Source organism: Pseudophryne corroboree (assembly GCF_028390025.1).
Source record: "Pseudophryne corroboree isolate aPseCor3 chromosome 3 unlocalized genomic scaffold, aPseCor3.hap2 SUPER_3_unloc_5, whole genome shotgun sequence".
NCBI lineage: Eukaryota > Metazoa > Chordata > Amphibia > Anura > Myobatrachidae > Pseudophryne > Pseudophryne corroboree.
The window spans coordinates 2,737,063-2,762,802 of record NW_026967541.1 but is presented as its reverse complement, the minus strand read 5'-3'; the positions used below and the strand labels follow the sequence as shown (position 1 = coordinate 2,762,802).

The window sequence follows — 25,740 nt, the reverse complement described above, 5'->3', positions numbered from 1 at the left end:
CCAGCACCGCTGGATACCAGAGTGGATTTGTGGGAGCGGAATCCTCCGCAAAAGCTCCGGAACACAATGAAACTAAATAATAAACAGTAAGCGGTCAAGCCGCAACACACGGCTACGCCGCGACTCACGAACACCACAGGATGTTAAAGGTGCTCGGTCGGACTCCAGGAATAGATGACAAATTCCAAGTACTAGATCACTGAGGACAGGAACAACCGGATTGAGCAGGACTGGAAACTCTCTGTAACTGACACAGCAAACAGGAAGCTATTACCGGCGTCTGTGAGAAGTCCTGAGAGTGCTTTTATTTGGGAACCCTCCAATCAGGATCCAGACAGGGTAATAATCATCATGCCGTGCAGCTGCATGCTGCACGGCCAGGATACAAATGAACTGATTAATTAGACCTAGCAACGGGGAACGCGGTCCGACAGTGGCGTCCCCGTTGCTATGGTCTGAGCGGCTCCGTGCGCCCGGCGTCTAGCGTTGCTAGGGAGCCGGCGGCTGTCTGCCTGCGGCGTCCCTAGTTGCTAGGCGCCGGGCCGCACTGACGGGCGGACCCTCGGCGCCTAACAGTATTCATGTTAGACCTGGTTTTCTATTGTTTACTACCACCACAGTGGACACTTAAACGGTGAGTCATATAAGGTACCATTGTCCCTTTTTGTTTACTCCCTATTGTCCAACAGTGAGCTGACCAGACATTGTGGCTCTCTGGCTGATGTAATCACCTTGGTTAGAATATGTATTGTATTCCAATGCTGTAAGATCCTTAGACAAATATGTCACACACACCCCTGCTATATGAAGCTACTAGTAGAGCTAACCAGAGTTGAAAGGAGAGATTCTATGCTCTCTGACTAAGAAGTGATGTTCTGTCAGGAGTTTGTGGTGGGAATTTTCATGTGGAATTGGATTACAGAGGTGTGCTGAGCTGTTTATAGCCCATTCTGTTCAATAAACCACCGTTGTTTTTTCATCTACCACTGTGCCTGAGTGATTCGGAACTCTGTATCATCACAGCTACTATCAATGGTGGGTAACTTCCTTGATGGTAAAACTAGGTATCATCAGGTAGACCATCAATGATTCCTGATCATCAATGGTTGATGGCCAATCCTAGACCGGACCCTGACAGACCACAGCCATCACCGGATCCACAATGTGTACCTGGAAGCTGCCACATCTGGCACTTTGACACCTGCCAGCAGATCTACCCTCAACAGCTTTCCACATCTAGGCTGGAACTCTGCAGGTTTCCTTCACCACCTGCTTGGATCTCCTTTTGCATCAGCATCCCGGCCAGCCTCAGACAGGTCAATGGAAGCAGCATTATGATAACTTTTGACTCTATTTGCTGCAGCTGCTGTATAGTTCCTGTGATTTCCTCCAGCTCATTAACCAGCTGCACCAGCTCCTCATTTCATGTAACTCTATCCCAGCTGCTGCAAGTTTTTTCTCCTGCAGGGTCCACAGGTTATCCACAGGATAACATTGGGATATGATGACGCGACAGTGGATTTGCACCAAACGGTCAAAGCTTTTGGCCTCCCAGCATGCAGTGGGCCCGTCCATATGTCCCCACCTCCTGGCTCAGGCAAATCAGTTTTTTGTTTGGTGTAGCAGGAGCCAGACCATGGTCAGAGAGCTGCTGGTTTTTAGCAGCCATAAGCTTTCTTATTTTATTTCTATAGTCTATTTTTCTTGAGTGATCTTTCTAAAAAGCGTCTTACACCTACCTTAGAAAGAGTCGCTCCAACAATTCCCCGCCGGGTCGTGACAACGCTTACCCATGAGTACAGTGCTGTTTTGGCAGGCGTCTGTGTTGGATATACTAGCAAGTCCAGCAGAAGTTATCAGGCTGTGGCTGGAGCATGGGGAGAAGGTAAGGCATCGGTTCTGCTTAGAGGGGGAACACGGACACAGCCGCACTGTTTTGGAGGAGACTACCAAACAGTCACTAATGCTGCTGCCACCTAGGGTGCACCAGCGCTAGGCCTTAGGGATCATAGGCTCCTGAGGTAGTATGGGATTGATGTCACCAGTGGGGAGTCAGATGCTCCCCTGTTCACCCCTCCCCCCGGTTCATGACCAGTTTCATCCGAGTCCGCCATGAACCATTTTCCCGATTTCGCCTGAGACGCTGTGTATCTAAAAAGACCCAGTCGTAACATAGGCGTCTGTGTTCACTGTAGGTTCACGAGGCGAGTGTGTACACTATTAGCGTCTGGATCCACTCAGCGTTTGCTAATGTATTGATCAGTCCTGGAAGCGGGATGAGTCTCCCTGTATCACATTCTACTGAGCACGGGTACTACAGCACTAAGTCTCTATCTACCTTTTGAGTATGAATAGTTGGATAAGTGCCGGATGCATACGAGTCTAATAATTATTACTGTTGTTTCTTTTGCTATGCGTCTGAATACGGTTAAACTCCTATATAAGGTAATAGTTACATAGTTACATAATTAGTGAGGTTGAAAAGAGGCAAAATGCTCGTCTGGTTCAACCTGTATTCTGTGATCAGCTGATCATATTATAATGTACCTGCTGATGTAATGGCTTAGTACCAATTGACAACAATGATTCTTAGCACTCTCAGTTTAATGTCACTGTGTTAAATGCTATAACCCTGGATTCCCTTTCCAGTTAGAAATTTGTCTGATCGGTTTTTAAATACATTTACAGAGTCTGCCATTACTATCTTCTCTGGCAGGTAGTTCCAAATTTTTATTGCCCTTAACGTGAAGAACCCTTTCCTACGTTGTATATGGAATTTTCTCTCCTCTAGCCTCAGCAAGTGCCCACGTGTCCTATACAAAGTTCTTTTAATAAACAAATCCGCTGCTAGCTCCTTGTGCTGACCCTTTACATATTTGTAGATATTAATGTCTCCTCTTAGTTGCCGCTTTTCTAGTGTATACATATTTTTCTTACGTCCTAGAGGATTCTGGGGTCCATTTTAGTACTATGAGGTATAGACGGGGGGTGTGGTTCGTTTTATCGGCATCCGTTTGTGCGACAATGTTTTGAACGACCACGATAGTTCGAACAACACAACTCATCGACTGTCTGTATATCGGCAGTATCTTTAGTTCGACATGTATTTGATCGACCATAACAAATGATCGGCAGCTACTTTATCGAATAGTTTACTTAGACATGGATTAAGATCGACAGTAGTTTGTTCGACAACTGCGTTAGACCGACAGTAACTAGTTCGACATTAAATAGGCCGACTGCCATTAAATCGAACATCTTTTAGTTCGAAATGTGTTAGACCGACCACTCATTTGGTAGACAAAACTTAGATCGACACTTAAAAGGTTCGAAAGGTAATAGGTCGACATACACAAGATCGACATAACTAAGTGCGACAAAACTTAGATCGACACTTAAATTGCACGACATGTAATAGGTCGACATACACAAGATCGACAAAAGTAAGATCGACACTAATTACTTTGACAGATAAATATCTAAGATATCTACATGTAAATATAGGCCAATATAGTTTCAGTGCATGCTGGGATGTGTAGTTTCTCCACACCTGGAGTGCCACAGTTTGGACATGCCTGACATACACAATACACATCTGCAACGCTGACACCCTCCCCCCCCCCGCTATTCCCCACGATACCCGTCCAAAGTTAGACGCCGCCTCCATCCCCCCTAGTCACCCCGCTGCCCGTCTACATTTACACGCCTAGCTAGACACCCCACTACATTACGCGCCCCATGTTTCACCGTGGCACTACAAGTAACACAACGCCCTGGCACTGCTCCCCGCTCTGGTAGCACAGTCACACCCTTTAAGAAACACCCCACTCATGTCTGCCAGCACACCTGGGCACCCGGCTGCACATCTGCAACGCTGACACCCTCCCCCCCCCGCTATTCCCCACGATACCCGTCCAAAGTTAGACGCCGCCTACATCCCCCCTAGTCACCCCGCTGCCCGTCTACATTTACACACCTAGCTAGACACCCCACTACATTACGCGCCCCATGTTTCACCGTGGCACTACAAGTAACACAACGCCCTGGCACTGCTCCCCGCTCTGGTAGCACAGTCACACCCTTTAAGAAACACCCCACTCATGTCTGCCAGCACACCTGGGCACCCGGCTGCACATCTGCAACGCTGACACCCTCCCCCCCCCCCGCTATTCCCCACGATACCCGTCCAAAGTTAGACGCCGCCTCCATCCCCCCTAGTCACCCCGCTGCCCGTCTACATTTACACGCCTAGCTAGACACCCCACTACATTACGCGCCCCATGTTTCACCGTGGCACTACAAGTAACACAACGCCCTGGCACTGCTCCCCGCTCTGGTAGCACAGTCACACCCTTTAAGAAACACCCCACTCATGTCTGCCAGCACACCTGGGCACCCGGCTGCACATCTGCAACGCTGACACCCTCCCCCCCCCCCCCCCGCTATTCCCCACGATACCCGTCCAAAGTTAGACGCCGCCTCCATCCCCCCTAGTCACCCCGCTGCCCGTCTACATTTACACGCCTAGCTAGACACCCCACTACATTACGCGCCCCATGTTTCACCGTGGCACTACAAGTAACACAACGCCCTGGCACTGCTCCCCGCTCTGGTAGCACAGTCACACCCTTTAAGAAACACCCCACTCATGTCTGCCAGCACACCTGGGCACCCGGCTGCACATCTGCAACGCTGACACCCCCCCCCCCGCTATTCCCCACGATACCCGTCCAAAGTTAGACGCCGCCTCCATCCCCCCTAGTCACCCCGCTGCCCGTCTACATTTACACGCCTAGCTAGACACCCCACTACATTACGCGCCCCATGTTTCACCGTGGCACTACAAGTAACACAACGCCCTGGCACTGCTCCCCGCTCTGGTAGCACAGTCACACCCTTTAAGAAACACCCCACTCATGTCTGCCAGCACACCTGGGCACCCGGCTGCACATCTGCAACGCTGACACCCTCTCCCCCCCCCCCCGCTATTCCCCACGATACCCGTCCAAAGTTAGACGCCGCCTCCATCCCCCCTAGTCACCCCGCTGCCCGTCTACATTTACACGCCTAGCTAGACACCCCACTACATTACGCGCCCCATGTTTCACCGTGGCACTACAAGTAACACAACGCCCTGGCACTGCTCCCCGCTCTGGTAGCACAGTCACACCCTTTAAGAAACACCCCACTCATGTCTGCCAGCACACCTGGGCACCCGGCTGCACATCTGCAACGCTGACACCCTCTCCCCCCCCCCGCTATTCCCCACGATACCCGTCCAAAGTTAGACGCCGCCTCCATCCCCCCAAGTCACCCAGCGGCCTGTCTACATTTACACGCCTAGCTAGACACCCCACTACATTACGCGCCCCATGTTTCACCGTGGCACTACAAGTAACACAACGCCTCCCTCCAACTGTCCCCCGAACACCAGCTATCACCAGCCATGTACCCCAAGACGCACACCGCTCTCTCTAGCCATCTACCCCTCTCCCACCATAAGCTCCCCCACAGCCGTGTACTGCCCCTATACGCCCCAGCACACCGGAACGTCACCCCGTTCTCGTGCTGAGGTGCAGCCAGCATTCCCCATTGCACTATATGTGCCAAAATTACACCAACACTCCAGCTACATAATCCCCGTCGATAAGTACTGCAAGCTCCATAATGGCAGAGTTTGCTTAAATTAACCGTTCACGGACAACGTTCCAAGATACATTCCGGTTACTGTTTTGTTTTTTTAAATTTGATTTAAATAATGCTATCACTGATGACACCAATCAAAACATAACATGTCCGTTCGCGCTGAAATCCAACCAATAAAATATACTCCTGCATAAGACAAATCAACAGTTCAGTATAACCTGACGTATAGTGGTGCCACTAAATTAGCCAATAATACTACATGATTCCTACTTGAAGGAGGAGCGATGTTCCCGCACTTTTACACAGAATATAAACTCTGTCCCTCCCTTGCATAGGCGCCATTTGCTTGAGACTGCTAACTGGCTGTATACGGTCTGTTAGCGTCTTGTGATTGGCTTCTAGCGATTCTGATTTACATATCAGAGCTTTTCTGGAGAAGTGACCGTGACAAGAATTCTTCATACGAAGAGGAGAAGACCAATCCAGTTTTTTTTTCTCATCTTAATAGGTAAGCGCTGAGCTAAATGTACTCTGTCTTTCTATTACACTATCATGCTAAATAAACTGTCCCATGTTTCTTATTATCTCTTCCAACTGCTATCCCTGCCACTGCTGATTGGCATTATTTGTATATCTGTTACTGCAGTGTGTGAGATGTCGGTATCTGGCACTGCTTTCTGGCATAATGTGTGTATTTTTCACCGTTTGTTTGCCAAATGTGTATATCTGTCACTGCTTGGGTTCATTATTTGTGTATATGTCACAGCTGTTTGGCATAATTTATGTATTTGGCACTGCTGGGTGGCATAATTTATGTATTTGGCACTGCTGGGTGGCATAATTTTGGTATCTGGCCCTGCTGGATGGCATAATTTCTGTATTTGGCACTGCTGGGTGGCATAATTTCTGTATTTGGCACTGCTGGGTGGCATAATTTGGGTATCTGGCACTGCTGGGTGGCATAATTTCTGTATCTGGCACTGCTGGGTGGCATAATTTCTGTATTTGGCACTGCTGGGTGGCATAATTTGGGTATCTGGCACTGCTGGGTGGCATAATTTGGGTATCTGGCACTGCTGGGTGGCATAATTTCTGTATTTGACACTGCTGGGTGGCATAATTTCTGTATTTGGCACTGCTGGGTGGCATAATTTGGGTATCTGCCACTGCTGGGTGGCATAATTTGGGTATCTGGCACTGCTGGGTGGCATAATTTCTGTATTTGGCACTGCTGGGTGGCATAATTTGAGTATCTGGCACTGCTGGGTGGCATAATTTCTGTATTTGGCACTGCTGGGTGGCATAATTTGAGTATCTGGCACTGCTGGGTGGCATAATTTCTGTATTTGGCACTGCTGGGTGGCATAATTTCTATATTTGGCACTGCTGGGTTGCATAATTTGGGTATCTGGCACTGCTGGGTGGCATAATTTCTGTATTTGGCACTGCTGGGTGGCATAATTTGAGTATCTGGCACTGCTGGGTGGCATAATTTCTGTATTTGGCACTGCTGGGTGGCATAATTTCTATATTTGGCACTGCTGGGTGGCATAATTTGGGTATCTGGCACTGCTGGGTGGCATAATTTATGTATTTGGCACTGCTGGGTGGCATATTTTGGGTATCTGGCACTGCTGGGTGGCATAATTTCTATATTTGGCACTGCTGGGTTGCATAGTTTATGTATTTGGCACTGCTGGGTGGCATAATTTCTGTATTTGGCACTGCTGGATGGCATAATTTGGGTATCTGGCACTGCTGGGTGGCATAATTTGGGTATCTGGCACTGCTGGGTGGCATAATTTGGGTATCTGGCACTGCTGGGTGGCATAATTTCTGTATTTGGCACTGCTGGGTGGCATAATTTGAGTATCTGGCACTGCTGGGTGGCATAATTTCTGTATTTGGCACTGCTGGGTGGCATAATTTCTATATTTGGCACTGCTGGGTGGCATAATTTGGGTATCTGGCACTGCTGGGTGGCATCATTTCTATATTTGGCACTGCTGGGTTGCATAGTTTATGTATTTGGCACTGCTGGGTGGCATAATTCCTGTATTTGGCACTGCTGGATGGCATAATTTGGGTATCTGGCACTGCTGGGTGGCATAATTTCTATATTTGGCACTGCTGGGTTGCATAGTTTATGTATTTGGCACTGCTGGGTGGCATAATTTCTGTATTTGGCACTGCTGGATGGCATCATTTGGGTATCTGGCACTGCTGGGTGGCATAATTTGGGTATCTGGCACTGCTGGATGGCATAATTTGGGTATCTGGCACTGCTGGGTGGCATAATTTCTGTATTTGGCACTGCTGGGTGGCATAATTTGAGTATCTGGCACTGCTGGGTGGCATAATTTCTGTATTTGGCACTGCTGGGTGGCATAATTTGAGTATCTGGCACTGCTGGGTGGCATAATTTCTGTATTTGGCACTGCTGGGTGGCATAATTTCTATATTTGGCATTGCTGGGTGGCATAATTTGGGTATCTGGCACTGCTGGGTGGCATAATTTATGTATTTGGCACTGCTGGGTGGCATATTTTGGGTATCTGGCACTGCTGGGTGGCATAATTTCTATATTTGGCACTGCTGGGTTGCATAGTTTATGTATTTGGCACTGCTGGGTGGCATAATTTCTGTATTTGGCACTGCTGGATGGCATAATTTGGGTATCTGGCACTGCTGGGTGGCATAATTTGGGTATCTGGCACTGCTGGGTGGCATAATTTGGGTATCTGGCACTGCTGGGTGGCATAATTTCTGTATTTGGCACTGCTGGGTGGCATAATTTGAGTATCTGGCACTGCTGGGTGGCATAATTTCTGTATTTGGCACTGCTGGGTGGCATAATTTCTATATTTGGCACTGCTGGGTGGCATAATTTGGGTATCTGGCACTGCTGGGTGGCATAATTTCTGTATTTGGCACTGCTGGATGGCATAATTTGGGTATCTGGCACTGCTGGGTGGCATAATTTGGGTATCTGGCACTGCTGGGTGGCATAATTTCTGTATTTGGCACTGCTGGGTGGCATAATTTGAGTATCTGGCACTGCTGGGTGGCATAACTTCTGTATTTGGCACTGCTGGGTGGCATAATTTCTATATTTGGCACTGTTGGGTGGCATAATTTGGGTATCTGGCACTGCTGGGTGGCATAATTTATGTATTTGGCACTGCTGGGTGGCATAATTTGAGTATCTGGCACTGCTGGGTGGCATAATTTCTGTATTTGGCACTGCTGGGGTTCATTACTTGTGTATATTTGTAACAGCTGGTTGGCAAAATTTGGGTATGTTGCACTGCTAGTATACTAATTATTATTATTATTATTATTATTAATATTAGTATGATTTTATTTTTTTTTAAAGTTTTTTTTCCAGAGATGTCCGAGGAAGAAGCAAGGAGGCTTTCTCTATCCGCACAGGAAGAAGAATCCTCGGAAAGACAGCAACAAACATCACCAACCGACCATGGCAGAGTTTCGCATGAAGAAGCGGACTCGGGAGAAGAATCCAGCAGCAGGGCACCCAACTTCACAGATGAAGAAACGGACACCCTAATCAATCAAGTTGTTCATCACTCCTTTCAACTTTTCGGATCGCCGGCAAGAAATGTTCATCACCGATTCAAGGGAACGACGTGGAATGAAATCTCTGAATCAGTTTCTTTGGGAGGTGGGTTCAAGCGAAGCAACGAAAGTTGCAAGAAAAGGTTACGCGACTGTAGAAGATCCGTCAATCTCAAGATCCAAAAAGGGCAAAAATTACACAAGGATTGGGAAAAGAAGATGGAGAACTACTTCGTACTTGTGCAGGAAGAAATGGCAGGAACCAGTGCCGAAGGTATTATTTTTAAAAATTCTATAAAATTAATTTTTTAATATTCTTTTTAAAAAACTAATTATTTCAACAAAAATTTAAATTTCGTATTTCTTTCAAAAGGAGCCACAAAATATTCTACGCCAACAAAACATAGCACGCCACAAATGGAAACAACGCCAAAGAAGAAAACAAAATCGCAGAAAGGTTAGGGACATATCGTATTTTCATATATATATATATATATATATATATATATATATATATATTCAAAAAATATTTTGTATGGAAACAAAACTAATAACTACAGTATGTTCTTTATATAAATATTACAGATTCCACAGTTAAGGCAAAGAGAAGAGTTTCTTTTGGATATCCGACAACTGGAGGAGGTGCTGAGGATACCGGTAAGGCATAGTTTTTGTACATGAAATTATAAATTTTGGTACATGTATATCTATCAATGGGTATATACCTCTAGCTTGTACTGTTTGCGTATCTTTAGCTGTCTGTATTTCTGGCACTGCATATTTTTGGGTTATAATTATTGTATATATCTATATTGACATTTTAGAAACCCAGATACAGCATACAATATTGCCGATTGATTCAACACTGCAAGCAGCGACACTTCAAGCAGAATCAGCCCAGATGCACCCACCCACGGTGCAGGAAGAAACATCATCCCAACAGCCACTTCCAGAAGAAAATTCATCACAGGGGCAACCACAGACACTGCCAGAAGAGTCCTTTTCACAGAGCTACCCTGCAATTGGAGACCATAATCTTGTTGAAAGAACAGAGCAAATTCCGGACATGGAAACTTCAGGCAGTGTACCAGAAGTCCTTGAATCAAAAACACCGGAAACTACGCCAGGAGGTAGCAATTTTATATTTATTTACAATTTAGGAGTGTTTAATTGTGTTCAACTGTAATTTGTTAAACTAAATTATTTACTTGTATTACAGAGTCATCACTCAATCTAATACTGGAAGCTTTAAAGAACATGGACCAATGTAGAGCTGAAGAAAGCCAAAGGATTAATAATCGTTTGGACAACATGGAACAGAACATCGACCATATCAAGACAGCTGTTGTTCAACAAAATGACGCAATGATATCGCTGGCCCGATACTACGATCAACTTGTGTCAGCACATATGTCGGTGGTTGGACATTGCAAGAGCATGGAGCAGAAGATTGAACAGATCAGCACCCAACAAAATGAACAGCGGGATGGAGAATCGCATCAGGAACAACTCTGTCGACAACACAATGATTCTCTGGAACATATTTCATTGCAATGCCAACAGATTGGAACAGGCCTTCAAAGCATGCTACTGTGGCAACAACAGTGCAACCTAAACACAAGCATGATTTCAACAAGCCTGCAGCTGATGACAGACGAAGGAAGAAGATTGCACAGCGCACAACCACAGCAGGCAGAACGAAGTTCGGAAGTCACAACACCATCAAACAGAACATCAATTGATCAAGAAATGTATGCTCATGAAGAGAGAGGAGATCTGGCTTACCAAAGAGCATTGTCAGTTTTGAGACTGCAGCGTCAAAGGTCAGAAGAATTGGAGCAGTCCATAATACAGCAAGAGATGTGGAACAGAGCACAGCAGGAGATGTTGGAACAAGCACAGACGGTTATGTGGAACAGAGCACAGGAGGAGCATGCCCGAGCCCAGGAGGAACATGCCCGAGCCCAGGAGGAGCATGCCCGAGCCCAGGATGAGCATGCCACAGCACCGGAGGAGCATGCCACAGCCCCGGAGGAGCCGTCAGGAGCCCAGGAGGAGCCGTCCACAACAGCAAACTAGCCGGACACAGGGACCAGTCCGCTAATCAAGCACAGAGGCTGGCATAGAGCTTGGCGGAGGACTTGCCAAGGGTAAGTCATCTAGCTTTTTCCTCTTTCTTTTCCCCAACAAGCTAGGTATTTGTCCGTAGCGGTGTGCTAAATTAGGGAAAGGAGATCAGCAATGGTGTCAGGGACAGTTAGTGACAAGCAAAGGTAGTTTTTTTTATAAACTGACTGTGTCTTTTTTTCTTTACAGCATACCGACAACTGGCAAGACCTAATCGGAGAAGGGTCCAGTCCGCTAATCAAGCACAGAGGCTGGCATAGAGCTTGGCGGAGGACTTGCCAAGGGTAAGTCATCTAGCTTTTTCCTCTTTCTTTTCCCCAACAAGCTAGGTATTTGTCCGTAGCGGTGTGCTAAGTTAGGGAAAGGAGATCAGCAATGGTGTCAGGGACAGTTAGTGACAAGCAAAGGTAGTTTTTTTTTATAAACTGACTGTGTCTTTTTTTCTTTACAGCATACCGACAACTGGCAAGACCTAATCGGAGAAGGGTCCAGTCCGCTAATCAAGCACAGAGGCTGGCATAGAGCTTGGCGGAGGACTTGCCAAGGGTAAGTCATCTAGCTTTTTCCTCTTTCTTTTCCCCAACAAGTTAGGTATTTGTCCGTAGCGGTGTGCTAAGTTTGGGAAAGGAGATCAGCAATGGTGTCAGGGACAGTTAGTGACAAGCAAAGGTAGTTTTTTTTATAAACTGACTGTGTCTTTTTTTCTTTACAGCATACCGACAACTGGCAAGACCTAACCGGAGAAGGGTCCAGTCCGCTAATCAAGCACAGAGGCTGGCATAGAGCTTGGCGGAGGACTTGCCAAGGGTAAGTCATCTAGCTTTTTCCTCTTTCTTTTCCCCAACAAGTTAGGTATTTGTCCGTAGCGGTGTGCTAAGTTTGGGAAAGGAGATCAGCAATGGTGTCAGGGACAGTTAGTGACAAGCAAAGGTAGTTTTTTTTATAAACTGACTGTGTCTTTTTTTCTTTACAGCATACCGACAACTGGCAAGACCTAACCGGAGAAGGGTCCAGTCCGCTAATCAAGCACAGAGGCTGGCATAGAGCTTGGCGGAGGACTTGCCAAGGGTAAGTCATCTAGCTTTTTCCTCTTTCTTTTCCCCAACAAGTTAGGTATTTGTCCGTAGCGGTGTGCTAAGTTTGGGAAAGGAGATCAGCAATGGTGTCAGGGACAGTTAGTGACAAGCAAAGGTAGTTTTTTTTATAAACTGACTGTGTCTTTTTTTCTTTACAGCATACCGACAACTGGCAAGACCTAATCGGAGAAGGGTCCAGTCCGAGAAGACAACAGAATAATGATGCAGGCATAGAGCTACCAAGGTATGCTGCATCGTATAAGTCTGATTTTTTTTAAGTCACAGAAGATAATGGATACACATTAGTTTTACGGGGTATGGACCAGTTCTATATTTGCCTTGTGCACTTTAGTAAATAGTGTATGGTGGATGCCTGTTGTATTCCCATACTAACAGACGCAATTTTATTTATTTGACCGTAGGAGCCGGGCACACTTGTGCAAGATTGTTAATTATCTGCTTTTGTTTTTCACATTTTTCATGCAGGACTGGTTGACACAAGCCTGCATGCTTAGTGGGACTTAGGGTTGTGTGGAACAGGCCAACCTCATATGGGCTTACTGGTACTGTTCCACGCTGATAGGTGACTGATCTCGCAAGCGCAATGTTATTTTGGCAGATTACACCAACAGGCATCACAGGGAAGCGCATCTCCTGAACTAAATTTGGCTCCACAGCGGTACCAATCCTTCTTAGTAAGGATGGGGGGGGGGAGCATTGTAGAATAGAAATAAAAATATAATTAACTTGATTTAGCAACCCTGCTGATTTGTAATTTTTAAAAAGTTGGTGTTGCGGTATCCATGTTCTGTGGTTCCATGTTGGCTCTGTGATAAATTGTGTTTTTCAATTTTCATGTGTGTGCGTGTGTCCCTTCACATTACAATGTCATGTTCATGTGTTTGATGCACAGCAGAGTGTCTATATTCCTCGGGTTAATATAGTAAATGTAACAAAACTATTAGACATTCTCAGGCGAGAGGGACTAATCAAAAAGATGCCATTAAAGGGATCATATCAAATATTTATATCAAATTTTAGCATACTGAGAAAGAGATGAAAAAGTTAACTCAGTCTATGGGTGACATGATGAATAGAGATTAAGTGACAATACCAGAGCCAGAGTCACAGACCCTTACCATTAGTCCAACAATGCGTACTGTGGCATATATGATGCAAGCTGACAATGATGATGAAGTGTCTTACGCAGAGTATGGTAATGTTTTTGGTGGGGGTCTGTATCTTTATTACAAGGGCTAAAATCTGTGATCTAAACAATAAGCAACATTATACAAATTACTGAAAAAATATGGAGGACATGGAGTCTTATTTCAATTTAATAAAAAAATCATGTTTACTATTACAGCATCAAAATGGTCAAATGCTGTATTTGCAGAAAACTAAGTTGTGAAAAGTTGAGGTATGAGGGGACATGGTTATACATTGATATGGCTGTATTGAAAAATAACTCTAAATTTACTATTTTAATCTCCTTTTGCAGAACGTCCATGATGGAAGAACCAAAGAATTTGGAACTAAAAGATCATTGCGGCACAGAAGCCTTCTACAGTCAAAACCAAAAACATCAACCCTAAAGTCATTGTTCCAGGCATCAAATAAAGAAGCGGAAAAATGGGGGCATAGCTAAACTAGGACTTCAAAAACTGTAATCCAATGCTCGCATGATCACCAGCATTGATTGTTGGAACTGTTTTAAAAAAAATTGAGAGTATTAACCACAAAAATCCATTATGTATGCAGCAGTGAGGCTATATGAACACGCTAGATGCTCATAGCATGCAGATGCACTCTGTTAGTGGCTCATTCGGTTACCTGTATTCCTCAGGATTCAAAATAAAGTACTTTATCTTGCATCCTAGAGGAAACTGGGGTAAACATTAGTACCATGGACAATAGACAGGTCCACTAGGAGCCATGTGCTTTTTAGTAGTGTTGACTAGCTAATCCCTCTATGTCGCTCCTAGTAGACTGTTTAGAAAATCTGCCTGGAGGAGAAATTCACAAGTGTGAGAGCTCCTGAGGATTTTAGCAGATTTTTATTAGTTTAAGGTTAGTATTTGACCGGAGAATGGGTTGGACCAGTATGCCTGCTTCGTTGGACTTGACACAAGGAGCACATGATGGAGTTATTCACAAGAACAAACAACACCCCTAACAGAGCATGAAGATATGAAGAGTGGTGAGTACAGTTCCGGCGTAACAATTAGCTTGTAGACTATGTATATGGCGGCACAAGGATACCATCTACAGACTACCACAGACAATAGACTGCGGAAGCAGACTACAGGAGAAACGTGTACATCCTGCCCTTCACAGGTGAGTCCATGTTTTTGGTTGAAAGCGATAAGTGAGTAACTAAGGCAATGGTGGGTAAGTATACATATCTTCCTTCCACAGCTATACTGGCTACGAAATCGTATACTGCCCCTATATTGCATTCATTTTGGATGAATAAATAATAAAAGAAAAACACTGCATCCTCTATTACCTTGAGAGGGGAGTATATGAAAAATGCTGTGACTGGTTTTCAGGAACAAAACTCAAAATCTGCTTACTCAAAGCCTTCAGACTACCGGTGGACCCAACTGCCTGAGCAATAGGCAGGTGGGACCACGTTTTTAATTTTACGGATAACATATGGCCGACATCTGTCCTACATCCATGGGTAAAAGATGGTACTGCACAGGGGTAGAAGGACAGTTCTTTCAATGATTCTTACCTCACTTAGTTTTCAAAACAGGCTTACCACCTTCTAAAAATTAAAATTTGGATTCAAAATAAATCAATTCCAAAGCTGGTACTGAGCCCGTTCATTGTACCATTTCCACCTCAGATAAAAAACATGGGTTGATACCCATTTGTGGGAATGAAAAAATAATGTTTGGTAAGGGGATTTGGGAAAATATAAGACAATGACCACATACACACTATATAATTTACTGTTAATAAAGGGATAATATCTTAAGAAATAGAGTTAAACATTTCTAAGCATTGTTTGATTTTAGGTACTATCAAGAAACAACGTGTATAGAATTAAGTTTCTCTTTACAGTTAATCTGAATAGAATAAAGATTTTTTTAATGTGACAGACTGCACTTGCTATATTTTTTGATATGTTAAATATTTGTATAACTTTATATTGTGTTATTCCCAAGTGGTTGTTCTTATAATTTAAATACATTTTTGGTAAGTTTGTTTAACTTTCTGTTATGTATTAATAAAAAATTGTTGTAGAACTTTAAATAAATTGTTTAAATGTTTGTATAACTTAATGTTATGTGTTATTACAAAGTGGTTGTCGTTTTATTTGTTGTACTTTAAATACATTTTTGGGAATATTTCAATTTGTGTATCTAATATTGTCATATAATACACATTTAATTAACATGACTGACAATCTTAACACATCTTGAATTTGGGAATATATAAGGCATTCACCAATGCGGTGTTCAAGGCACAACAATGGTAAAATTATACATCTTAGCCATGCCTTGGAAATTACGCTTATGTAAAGATGACAGGATGATAAAATTACGTGGACAGTAGCAAAGCATGGATACAACAAAACCAGGTATACTTCTGGGGCATTGAAAGTATCTTTTGGTTTTAAACTATGGCAAATCATCTCATCTCTGTTGTATTTAACATATACTGCCTATAGGGCTTTTGTATTTTAAATATAATTTTCACAATGTTGGAGCATGGCATTTTAAAATACAATATTAATTAGAAATTTACAGAAGGAATGACAAAGGGGACCACTGTGATGTTGATTATTTATTTCAGAGTGCATAAAACTGAATTTATAAAATAAAATAATACTTATATATATATATATATATATATATATATATATATATATATATAATCCAAAAACAACGGCACTCTGTGTTATTAGCAGCTGCCTCGGTGCCTTTCATGGCTGCATGCCAGTATAAATCATTCACAAATGGGTGGCACTCACGAGGACCTGTCACAGCGGAAAGAACTAACGAGAGAGACTGAGCTCTGGTAATGTTTCAGCTATATTCTAGCTTTCGTCAGACCCGTTCTGACGAAAGCTAGAATATAGCTGAAACGTTCCCAGAGCTCAGTCTCTCTCGTTATTTATTGTGACAAGTCCTCGTGAGTGCCACCTATTTGTGAATGATTTATACTGGCATGCAGCCATGAAAGGCACTGAGGCAGCTGCTAATAACACAGAGTGCCGTTCTTTTTGGATTATATATATACATAATCCAAAAAGAACGGGACTCTTATTAGCAGCTGCCTCGGTGCCTTTTATGGCTGCATGCCAGTATAAATCATTCACAAATAGGTGGCACTCACGAGGACTTGTCACAGCGGAAAGAACTAACGAGAGAGACTGAGCTCTGGGAACGTTTCAGCTATATTCTATATTTCGTCAGAACGGGTCTGACGAAAGCTAGAATATAGCTGAAACGTTACCAGAGCTCAGTCTCTCTCGTTAGTTCTTTCCGCTGTGACAGGTCCTCGTGAGTGCCACCCATTTGTGAATGATATATATATATATATATATGTATATGTGTGTGTGTGTGTGTGTGTATATATATATATAATACAATTGGGATGAAAGCATTAACAGGAATAGTGAATTTCCTCTGTGGAACTAAATGTACAATGTCTTTAAATATTGTCGTCGCTGGACTTGAGACACGTGCACCTTCCCCAGTTAATCACTCAGTCTGCACACGTAGATGACGGATGTTGTTTATCACAAAACGTCGATTTGCAATAGGGTGATTTCATCTAGAAAAATAAGGGAAATTTTGGACAGGATTGTACATAAAATTCAAATAAAAAACAAGTATAGTGGTCACACAGCAGCATGTTCATTCTTAATTATTTATCAAATAAATTGATAAATGTTAACATAGATAGTCCAAGCTTTGTAGAATATAATTTTTGACTTGTATTAATATCAATATTTGTATTTTAATACAATTTATTTATAAAAATATGTGTAATAATTAGATAGAGGTATGTAATGGGATGAGAATTGCAAATCTTTGGGTAAGGGGGGTAATTACAAGTTAATTGCAGCAGGAAATTTTTAAGGAGTTGGTAAAAACCATGTGCACTGCAGGGGAGGCAGATATAACATTTGCATAGAGAGTTATATTTGGGTGGGTTATTTTATTTTAGTTAAGTGCAGGGTAAATACTGGCAGCTTTATTTTTATAATGCAAATTAGATTGCAGATTGAACACAACACACCGAAATCTAACTCTCTCTGCCTCCCCTGCAGTACACATGTTTTGGCCCAGTTGCTAACATAATTCGTGCTGCCATCTACTTAGAATTACCACAAATGGGTAGTTTTTGGTACAAGGTATGTATAGTTGTGTTGAAAATAGTGGTAACGCACTCTGGATTGCATAGAAATAACAAGATATTTCAATATTTACAATGGCTAACAATTATATGTTCCTTCAACTATATACAACACGCCTTGCCAGGAAATATCGGTTAGGTTATGGTGACCTATAAAGTATGACGCAAGATTTTTAACTATGTGCCTGTGTCTTAGGGACAATAATCTAGTATTTAAAATAGTGTATCTATTTTATATAAATTTTATTAGTAATTGTTAATCAACATTATGATTTTCTAAAATTATTGGAATATATTATTGTTTGTATTTTAAAAATATAATTTTAAAATTAAAATGAAAGATTTTATTGCATGATTTGAGATAGGGTATGGGCTTGGGCTCAGAATAGCTAGTATTTGCCTCTTTGATAGATTTAACTATCTGGCCAATGACGCTATCATCATTGCCCAAAAACTGTAAATACATACACGCGCATGTATTCCCAAAACACAGCGTCAACAATGTAAAATGTTGTAGAACATAAATGTTGGATAACTGAAATGAAGCATACATTGATTAAAAACTATATTGTAATTAATAACTCTTTTAAACGTATAAGATTATGTTGATAAAACGTGTTAAATTAATTGTAAAAACATTAACTTTAACATTGAAACATGAAATAAATTAAAATTATATCACCGCATAGGACTCTGTTGTTGAGCTTAGCGTTCTTCTTCCTGTTTGGTGGCAGATGATTCCGTCCGGTTTCATTAGTCGTAACTGGAGTAAATAATTAGTAAAATAGGTGTGTCATTTTTTTCAGTTTCAGTTATATTTTTTTATAAATTATCAAGATTTAAAAATACAGTCTGATATGTAGGGTAGACAATCTCCTACTATTACTCTTTGTGGCTTTGTGCTGAATAAGTTAAAATAGTGTAACAAAGTTAGCAGTTTTGGATTTTAACATGGGGGGAAAAACTATATTGAAACTAACCTTTATCAGGTAGATTATATGAATTTAAAGGAAACAGCTGATTGATTGACATAGTAAACCTATGCTATTGCAAATTTTTATAAACCCTTCTCACTGATCAAAATAACCTTGTTGCTAAAATTAATTGGTTAACATTAAAAAAATACATATGAAAAAACTGAACAGCTATGGAAAATATTATAATATCATTTTATGCTAGTACATGCTAATTATAATTTACATAGTACACATTTAATTTATAATTTGGTACTTACCAGTAGTCTGGATCCATAACATGTTTATTATACAAAAAAAACTATTGAAAAATTTAACAATTTAAAAATAAATTATATAACTGAAAAACGTAAAAAAAACTGGAGGAAAATATTACAATTGCCAAGTAGAGAATAAATTATTCAAATTGAAGGTGAAAAGCTATGGCACGTAGATATTCCATTAAATCCACTGTACCAAGTTGTAAGACACATCTTTGTAATGCGTCTTCACGAGCTTTGGATTCTCTTTTTGGGGGTGTTCTGGCAATATTGCAAGTCACTTTTTCTAAGAGACTGGAAGTCACTTTTTGTTCCTTGTGCATGCACAAAATAAGCTTGTAAACTCCAAGCTTTTTCTCTCCAAGGACAATATTCCATCTCCTATGCCAGCCCTCCAACTTGTTTTGTGTCCTTTGAAAACCACCACGCATGCTCTCGTGAACAGACCACATGTTTGGGGGAAATATAGGCGGAGATCTTGTTTGACTTCTAGTACGGTCTCGAATACGTCCCAATACATATGTCTCCTCAAAATAGTTCATTAATGGGGCTGCATTAGTGGGCATCTCTGCTTTTAAAGACTCAAATGCAGGTGGAATTTCATCTGAGGGAAGAAAAGCCAGTGCTTGAAGGTGCCTCAATTTCATTGCAAAAGCATGGTCATGTCCATATTGTGTGGCAAGTCCAAAGGACTGGATTTTACGCCAAATGTTTTGTCCTAAATGAAATAAACAACATTTATGGGTACTGCCAGGAAAAACTCTTTTTGCGGCTTGGATTGCAGCATTTTCAAAATCTGTTAAAATGAACAGCGGAGCAAACTGTATATCATACTCAAGTGCATAATCCTGAAGATCTTCGAAAAAACGGGTATAGCAATCTTCACTTTTGCTACTGAGCAATCCGTATACAAGTGGAACAAAACGTTGTGTTGTTTCATCAGTTCCAACCATGGCATGTATTGAATATATCTGACGAAATAATGTGGGGCAAGTCTTGAATGTGCCATCCATAACCCAGCAACAAGCTTCGTGGAGTTTTTTTAAGTTAGCTTCTGTTGAAAATAAAAGAGTTCTTTCATTGTGGAAAGCACTGTCCTTTCCCAAAAACTTGATGTCATCTATATTAGCCAAATGTTCTGGGACATCTATGTCATCCAAGGAAGTGGGTTCTGGAGGACAATCTTCTCTCCGGGCTCTTTTCACTAACTGACGGAGAGATTCACGGTTAGGCAAACAGGGTGCACTTGTAGAAGGCATATCACCGGTCACAGATTGAATTATTTGAGATGGTGAGTCATTGGTGTCCCGAGCACGTCGCTTTATAGCATCCTTAGCAATAGCCACATCTGTTTTCTCGGGTTTAGGAGCATGATTATGTTCTCCGTGTGTGTTGAGTTGATGCTCTCCGGCCACGATGGTTGTCTTGGCATAGCAAGAACAAGGCCCTGTAACCTTCTCAGTACAGTGCCAGTAGACCACGTCCCCGCGCTGCTTGTTTTTGGCAAGTAGATATCCATCTATATTCAAGAGCATTCCTCTCCGTGAAGGAACAAAACGAATTGACGGTTGAGCTGCCATTGTAGAATCAATCTCTATAGTATAAGGATACACCACAGAAAACTTTTTCCGTATAATGGTAGCAGGTATCTTTAAAATTAGACTTTTAAAACATTTTAAGTAGGTGGAGTTAAGACACAGTGGTTGCCTATTGGATGACTACGTTTTAAAGAAAAAAAGAGGGATGGTTAATCAGTTTTTAGATATAAAATATTTTACTACCATTGGTTAAAAACAAAGTTTATTCTTTTTAGTTTATATAAATAATATTTATGGGACAAATACACTGACAACAGAAACCGATTTTAGAATCTTTGTAGGGGAAGGACGGCGTTGCGCTGCGCTACAGAAGTTGTTCTTTCAAAAATATTCGGGCAAAGTGTGAATGGATGGCTATTCGGGCTTGTTTTAATAGGAGGCACATGTATGTATGAAATTGTTAGTTTTTTACTATATTTACACGTGTGACAGCAGCAGCAGGGGTAGCACTATTGGAGTATGGAGGTAGACGTGGTGAAGTTGCGAACAGGTGGAGTGGAACCATAATCAAGATGATGAAAGGTAGGGAGTAGTGGTGGGAAAAAGAGGTGAGCAGCAGTTCTGATTAAGGACAGAGGGGATTGTGTAGGTGGTGATAAGTACTTGATGGGAGCTGGAGTTCCATGGGTAGAATTTTCGACAGGGGTAGCGCTATTAGCGGGAGGTCGCATGGGAGTAGACAGGGTGTGGAGGAGGCTAGGTGTAAGCGACACATTATCGCGGGGAGGACATGGATGTGATAGTGTTTGGAAAAAGGTGTGCGCAGCAGTTCAGGTGAGGACAGAGGGGCTTGTGTAGTTTGTGGCTGTAAGGGATGGCTGGGAGCTGTAGTTCCACTGTTAGAATCAGAGACAGCTGTAGCTCTATTAGCGGGAGACGTCTATAAGTTGACAGGGTGTAGAGATATATCTAGGTGTATGGGGTCCGTAATCTCTGGTGAAAAGTTCTTCAAGAAATGGGCAGAAGCATGGTTGTTTGGCCTGGCAATCATATCGGCATATTCTGCGATTAAAAGAAAAGCTGGGCACTGTACCAGATTTTTTTGGGGGTAAAACGAGTTATGATATTTATGTGAAAGCATATATAATTGATTGTATTGGAATTGGTATTTAATTTAGTAGGGCAGCGCATATATTTGGAATAATAAAAATCAGACTTTTTCTTATCTATGCTAAAAGGGTAACTGGAGACGTATGTGTTCCATGAGTTAAGTCGTTTGGAAAAAATGGCCAAAAACAATTTAAAGAAGTTCAGAAGAATGGCTTTGTCTAGATGGAACTTAATTCGATTATTTTGAAAAGATTGGTGGAAAAAAATGTTGGACCTGACGCCAAGGTGATAGTGGTGATTTAATGAACCTATTTAAGAGAGACTAGTTCAAGACAGATTTCAATCAGTGAGTGTAAATTGTGTGTTTGTTTGTGGGTGGTGGGGTTTAAGGATGATGTGTGCATATTTCAAGTCATGAAATAAAAAATTTGTGTGTAGGGAAAAATGTCGTTTTTGGGTTGGGGTCAGGATGAGACCACGTCAAGGTCCAAGGTAATATCGTGGAGGAATGAGTGGAGGGAGTAGTGTAGAAGATGGTGTAATCTGCAGCAAGCAGGGGTGAAAAGCAGTGTTGTGGGGAATGTATTTTACAGCCAAGCTTGCAGGGTCTAAACTGAGGGATGGAAACTGTAGTTACAAGGATTAAAACAGTAGCTGGGGTAGCACGATTAGCGGGGGATAGTGTTGAAGTAGACGGGGTGTCGGGAAGACTAAGTGTAGGCAACCCAGGATCGCTGGGAGGACATGGAGGGAGTAGTGGTTGGAAGAAGGGGTGCACTGCAGGGACTAGGGGGGCTAAGCAGTTCAGGTGACGGGCAGAGGGGCTTGTGGCGGTGGTGGTAAGGACTTGCTGGGAGCTGTAGTTCCAAGGATGGAATCAGCGAAGGTGGTAGCGCTAATAGCGGGGGTCTTCTGGAAGTTAACGGGGTGTAGAGACGTTAGGTGTAGGGGCTCTGTCATCTATGGGATAGGAGCTCTATAATCTCTGGGAGCACAAGAAGCGGGAGTCGGAGGAGATACGGGGTGATGTTCAGCTTATGGAGGTGCACAGTTCTTCATAAAAAGTTCAAAAGCATGGTTGTTTGGACTGGGATTCATTTCAGTATCTTTGGAGAATAACGGACAAGCTGGAGCCTGTAGTACCAAAGTTTCAGGTAGTGGCATATGTAATATTATTAATGTGGAAACATATTAAATGGATTATATTGGAATTGGTATTTAATTTAGTAGGGCATCGCATATATTTGGGATAATAAAAATCAGACTTTTTCTTAACTATGCTAAAAGGGTAACTGGAGACGTATGTGTTCCATGAGTTAAGTCGTTTGGAAAAAATGGCCAAAACAAATTGAAATAAGTTCAGAATAATGGCTTTGTCTAGATGGAACTTAATTCGATTATTTTGAAAAGATTGGTGGAAAAAAATGTTGGACCTGACGCCAAGGTGATAGTGGTGATTTAATGAACCTGTTTAGAATAGACTAATGAGAGTGGAAAAAAAGAATAGAGACAGGTTCATAATAATAGCTTTGTTTGGCTATAACTTAAATGGATTAGTTTACAATGAATTCTGAATAGCAAGTCTGGGACATGATGCCAAGGTGATAGTGGTGATATCATGGAAAAGTTTAGGAGAGAATACTTTAAAAAAAATGTTAAATCTGTAACTGTGAGTTTGTAAAATGTGATAGCCGGGGGGGGGGGGGGGGGGGGAGGTGGGAGGGTGTCAGCGTTGCAGATGTGCAGCTGGGTGCCCAGGTGTGCTGGCAGACATGAGTGGGGTGTTTCTTAAAGGGTGTGACTGTGCTACCAGAGCGGGGAGCAGTGCCAGGGCGTTGTGTTACTTGTAGTGCCACGGTGAAACATGGGGCGCGTAATGTAGTGGGGTGTCTAGCTAGGCGTGTAAATGTAGACGGGCAGCGGGGTGACTAGGGGGGATGGAGGCGGCGTCTAACTTTGGACGGGTATCGTGGGGAATAGCGGGGGGGGGGGGGGAGGGTGTCAGCGTTGCAGATGTGCAGCCGGGTGCCCAGGTGTGCTGGCAGACATGAGTTGGGTGTTTCTTAAAGGGTGTGACTGTGCTACCAGAGCGGGGAGCAGTGCCAGAGCGTTGTGTTACTTGTAGTGCCACGGTGAAACATGGGGCGCGTAATGTAGTGGGGTGTCTAGCTAGGCGTGTAAATGTAGACGGGCAGCGGGGTGACTAGGGGGGATGGAGGCGGCGTCTAACTTTGGACGGGTATCGTGGGGAATAGCGGGGGGGGGGGGGGGGGGAGGGTGTCAGCGTTGCAGATATGCAGCCGGGTGCCCAGGTGTGCTGGCAGACATGAGTGGGGTGTTTCTTAAAGGGTGTGACTGTGCTACCAGAGCGGGGAGCAGTGCCAGAGCGTTGTTACTTGTAGTGCCACGGTGAAACATGGGGCGCGTAATGTAGTGGGGTGTCTAGCTAGGCGTGTAAATGTAGACGGGCAGCGGGGTGACTAGGGGGGATGGAGGCGGCGTCTAACTTTGGACGGGTATCGTGGGGAATAGCGGGGGGGGGGGGAGGGTGTCAGCGTTGCAGATGTGCAGCCGGGTGCCCAGGTGTGCTGGCAGACATGAGTGGGGTGTTTCTTAAAGGGTGTGACTGTGCTACCAGAGCGGGGAGCAGTGCCAGGGCGTTGTGTTACTTGTAGTGCCACGGTGAAACATGGGGCGCGTAATGTAGTGGGGTGTCTAGCTAGGCGTGTAAATGTAGACGGGCAGCGGGGTGACTAGGGGGGATGGAGGCGGCGTCTAACTTTGGACGGGTATCGTGGGGAATAGCGGGGGGGGGGGGGGAGGGTGTCAGCGTTGCAGATGTGCAGCCGGGTGCCCAGGTGTGCTGGCAGACATGAGTGGGGTGTTTCTTAAAGGGTGTGACTGTGCTACCAGAGCGGGGAGCAGTGCCAGGGCGTTGTGTTACTTGTAGTGCCACGGTGAAACATGGGGCGCGTAATGTAGTGGGGTGTCTAGCTAGGCGTGTAAATGTAGACGGGCAGCGGGGTGACTAGGGGGGATGGAGGCGGCGTCTAACTTTGGACGGGTATCGTGGGGAATAGCGGGGGGGGGAGGGTGTCAGCGTTGCAGATGTGCAGCCGGGTGCCCAGGTGTGCTGGCAGACATGAGTGGGGTGTTTCTTAAAGGGTGTGACTGTGCTACCAGAGCGGGGAGCAGTGCCAGGGCGTTGTGTTACTTGTAGTGCCACGGTGAAACATGGGGCGCGTAATGTAGTGGGGTGTCTAGCTAGGCGTGTAAATGTAGACGGGCAGCGGGGTGACTAGGGGGGATAGAGGCGGCGTCTGACTTTGGAAGGGTATCGTGGGGAATAGCGGGGGGGGGGGGAGGGTGTTGCAGATGTGCAGCAGGTCAGGGTATTGTGTAGGTGGTGGATGTAAGGGCTAGGCAGGGATAGCGCTGTAGAGTGTTTTTCTATACTTGGCCTATTTATATGTCGATATATTAAATGTAGTGTCGGTCTATGGTTTGTCGATCTTCAGTAAGTCGATGTATTTGTTTGTCGAACAATTACATGTCGATCTATGTGTGGTCGGTCTATGGTTTGTCGATCTTCAGTAAGTCGATGTATTTGTTTGTCGAACAATTACATGTCGATCTATGTGTGGTCGGTCTATGGTTTGTCGATCTTCTGTAGGTCGATGTATTTGTTTGTCGCACAATTACATGTCGATCTATGTTTTGTCTGTCTATGGTTGGTCGATCTTCAGTAGGTCGATGCATTTGTTTGTAGAACAATTACATGTCGATGATTTGTTGGTCGACCTGACGTTGTTTCGATGTTGTGCGTGATCGATCATTTGTGTGTCGATGTTTTGTTTATCGAGTATACGTATTGTCGATGTTCAGTGTTTGTCGATGTAGTGTGTGCCGATGTTAGTGTGATGTCGATCTTGTGTTTGTAGATGTTCGAACACTGTCGATGTAGATGTTGTCTATGTTGCGTGGTCGATGTTCGCATTGTCGATCAAGCGTCTGCCGATCCATCGACCGGATACCGCATACAGTATATATCATGGAA

At 43.5% G+C, this 25,740-nt stretch overlaps 1 protein-coding gene and 1 pseudogene across 1 annotated transcript; both read left to right on the top strand.

Annotated features, from left to right (window-relative positions):
• The window catches only part of LOC134984336 (zinc finger protein 585A-like), a 137,060-nt pseudogene that overhangs the window by 28,461 nt on the left and 82,859 nt on the right, over nucleotides 1-25,740 (top strand).
• Nucleotides 9,037-11,301, top strand: LOC134984350 (uncharacterized). Its single transcript, XM_063949949.1, has 5 exons — nucleotides 9,037-9,496; nucleotides 9,596-9,679; nucleotides 9,808-9,879; nucleotides 10,047-10,352; nucleotides 10,442-11,301. Exons 1-5 carry the CDS (start codon nucleotides 9,037-9,039, stop codon nucleotides 11,299-11,301), a joined length of 1,782 nt encoding a protein of 593 aa, XP_063806019.1.

Coding starts and splice junctions, on each gene's coding strand:
- LOC134984350 (XM_063949949.1), top strand. CDS start 9,037: ATGTCCGAGGAAGAAGCAAGGAGGCTTTCTCTATCCGCACAGGAAGAA. Junction 9,680..9,807: donor GAAAACAAAATCGCAGAAAG/GTTAGGGACATA, acceptor TAAATATTACAG/ATTCCACAGTTAAGGCAAAG. Junction 10,353..10,441: donor ACCGGAAACTACGCCAGGAG/GTAGCAATTTTA, acceptor CTTGTATTACAG/AGTCATCACTCAATCTAATA.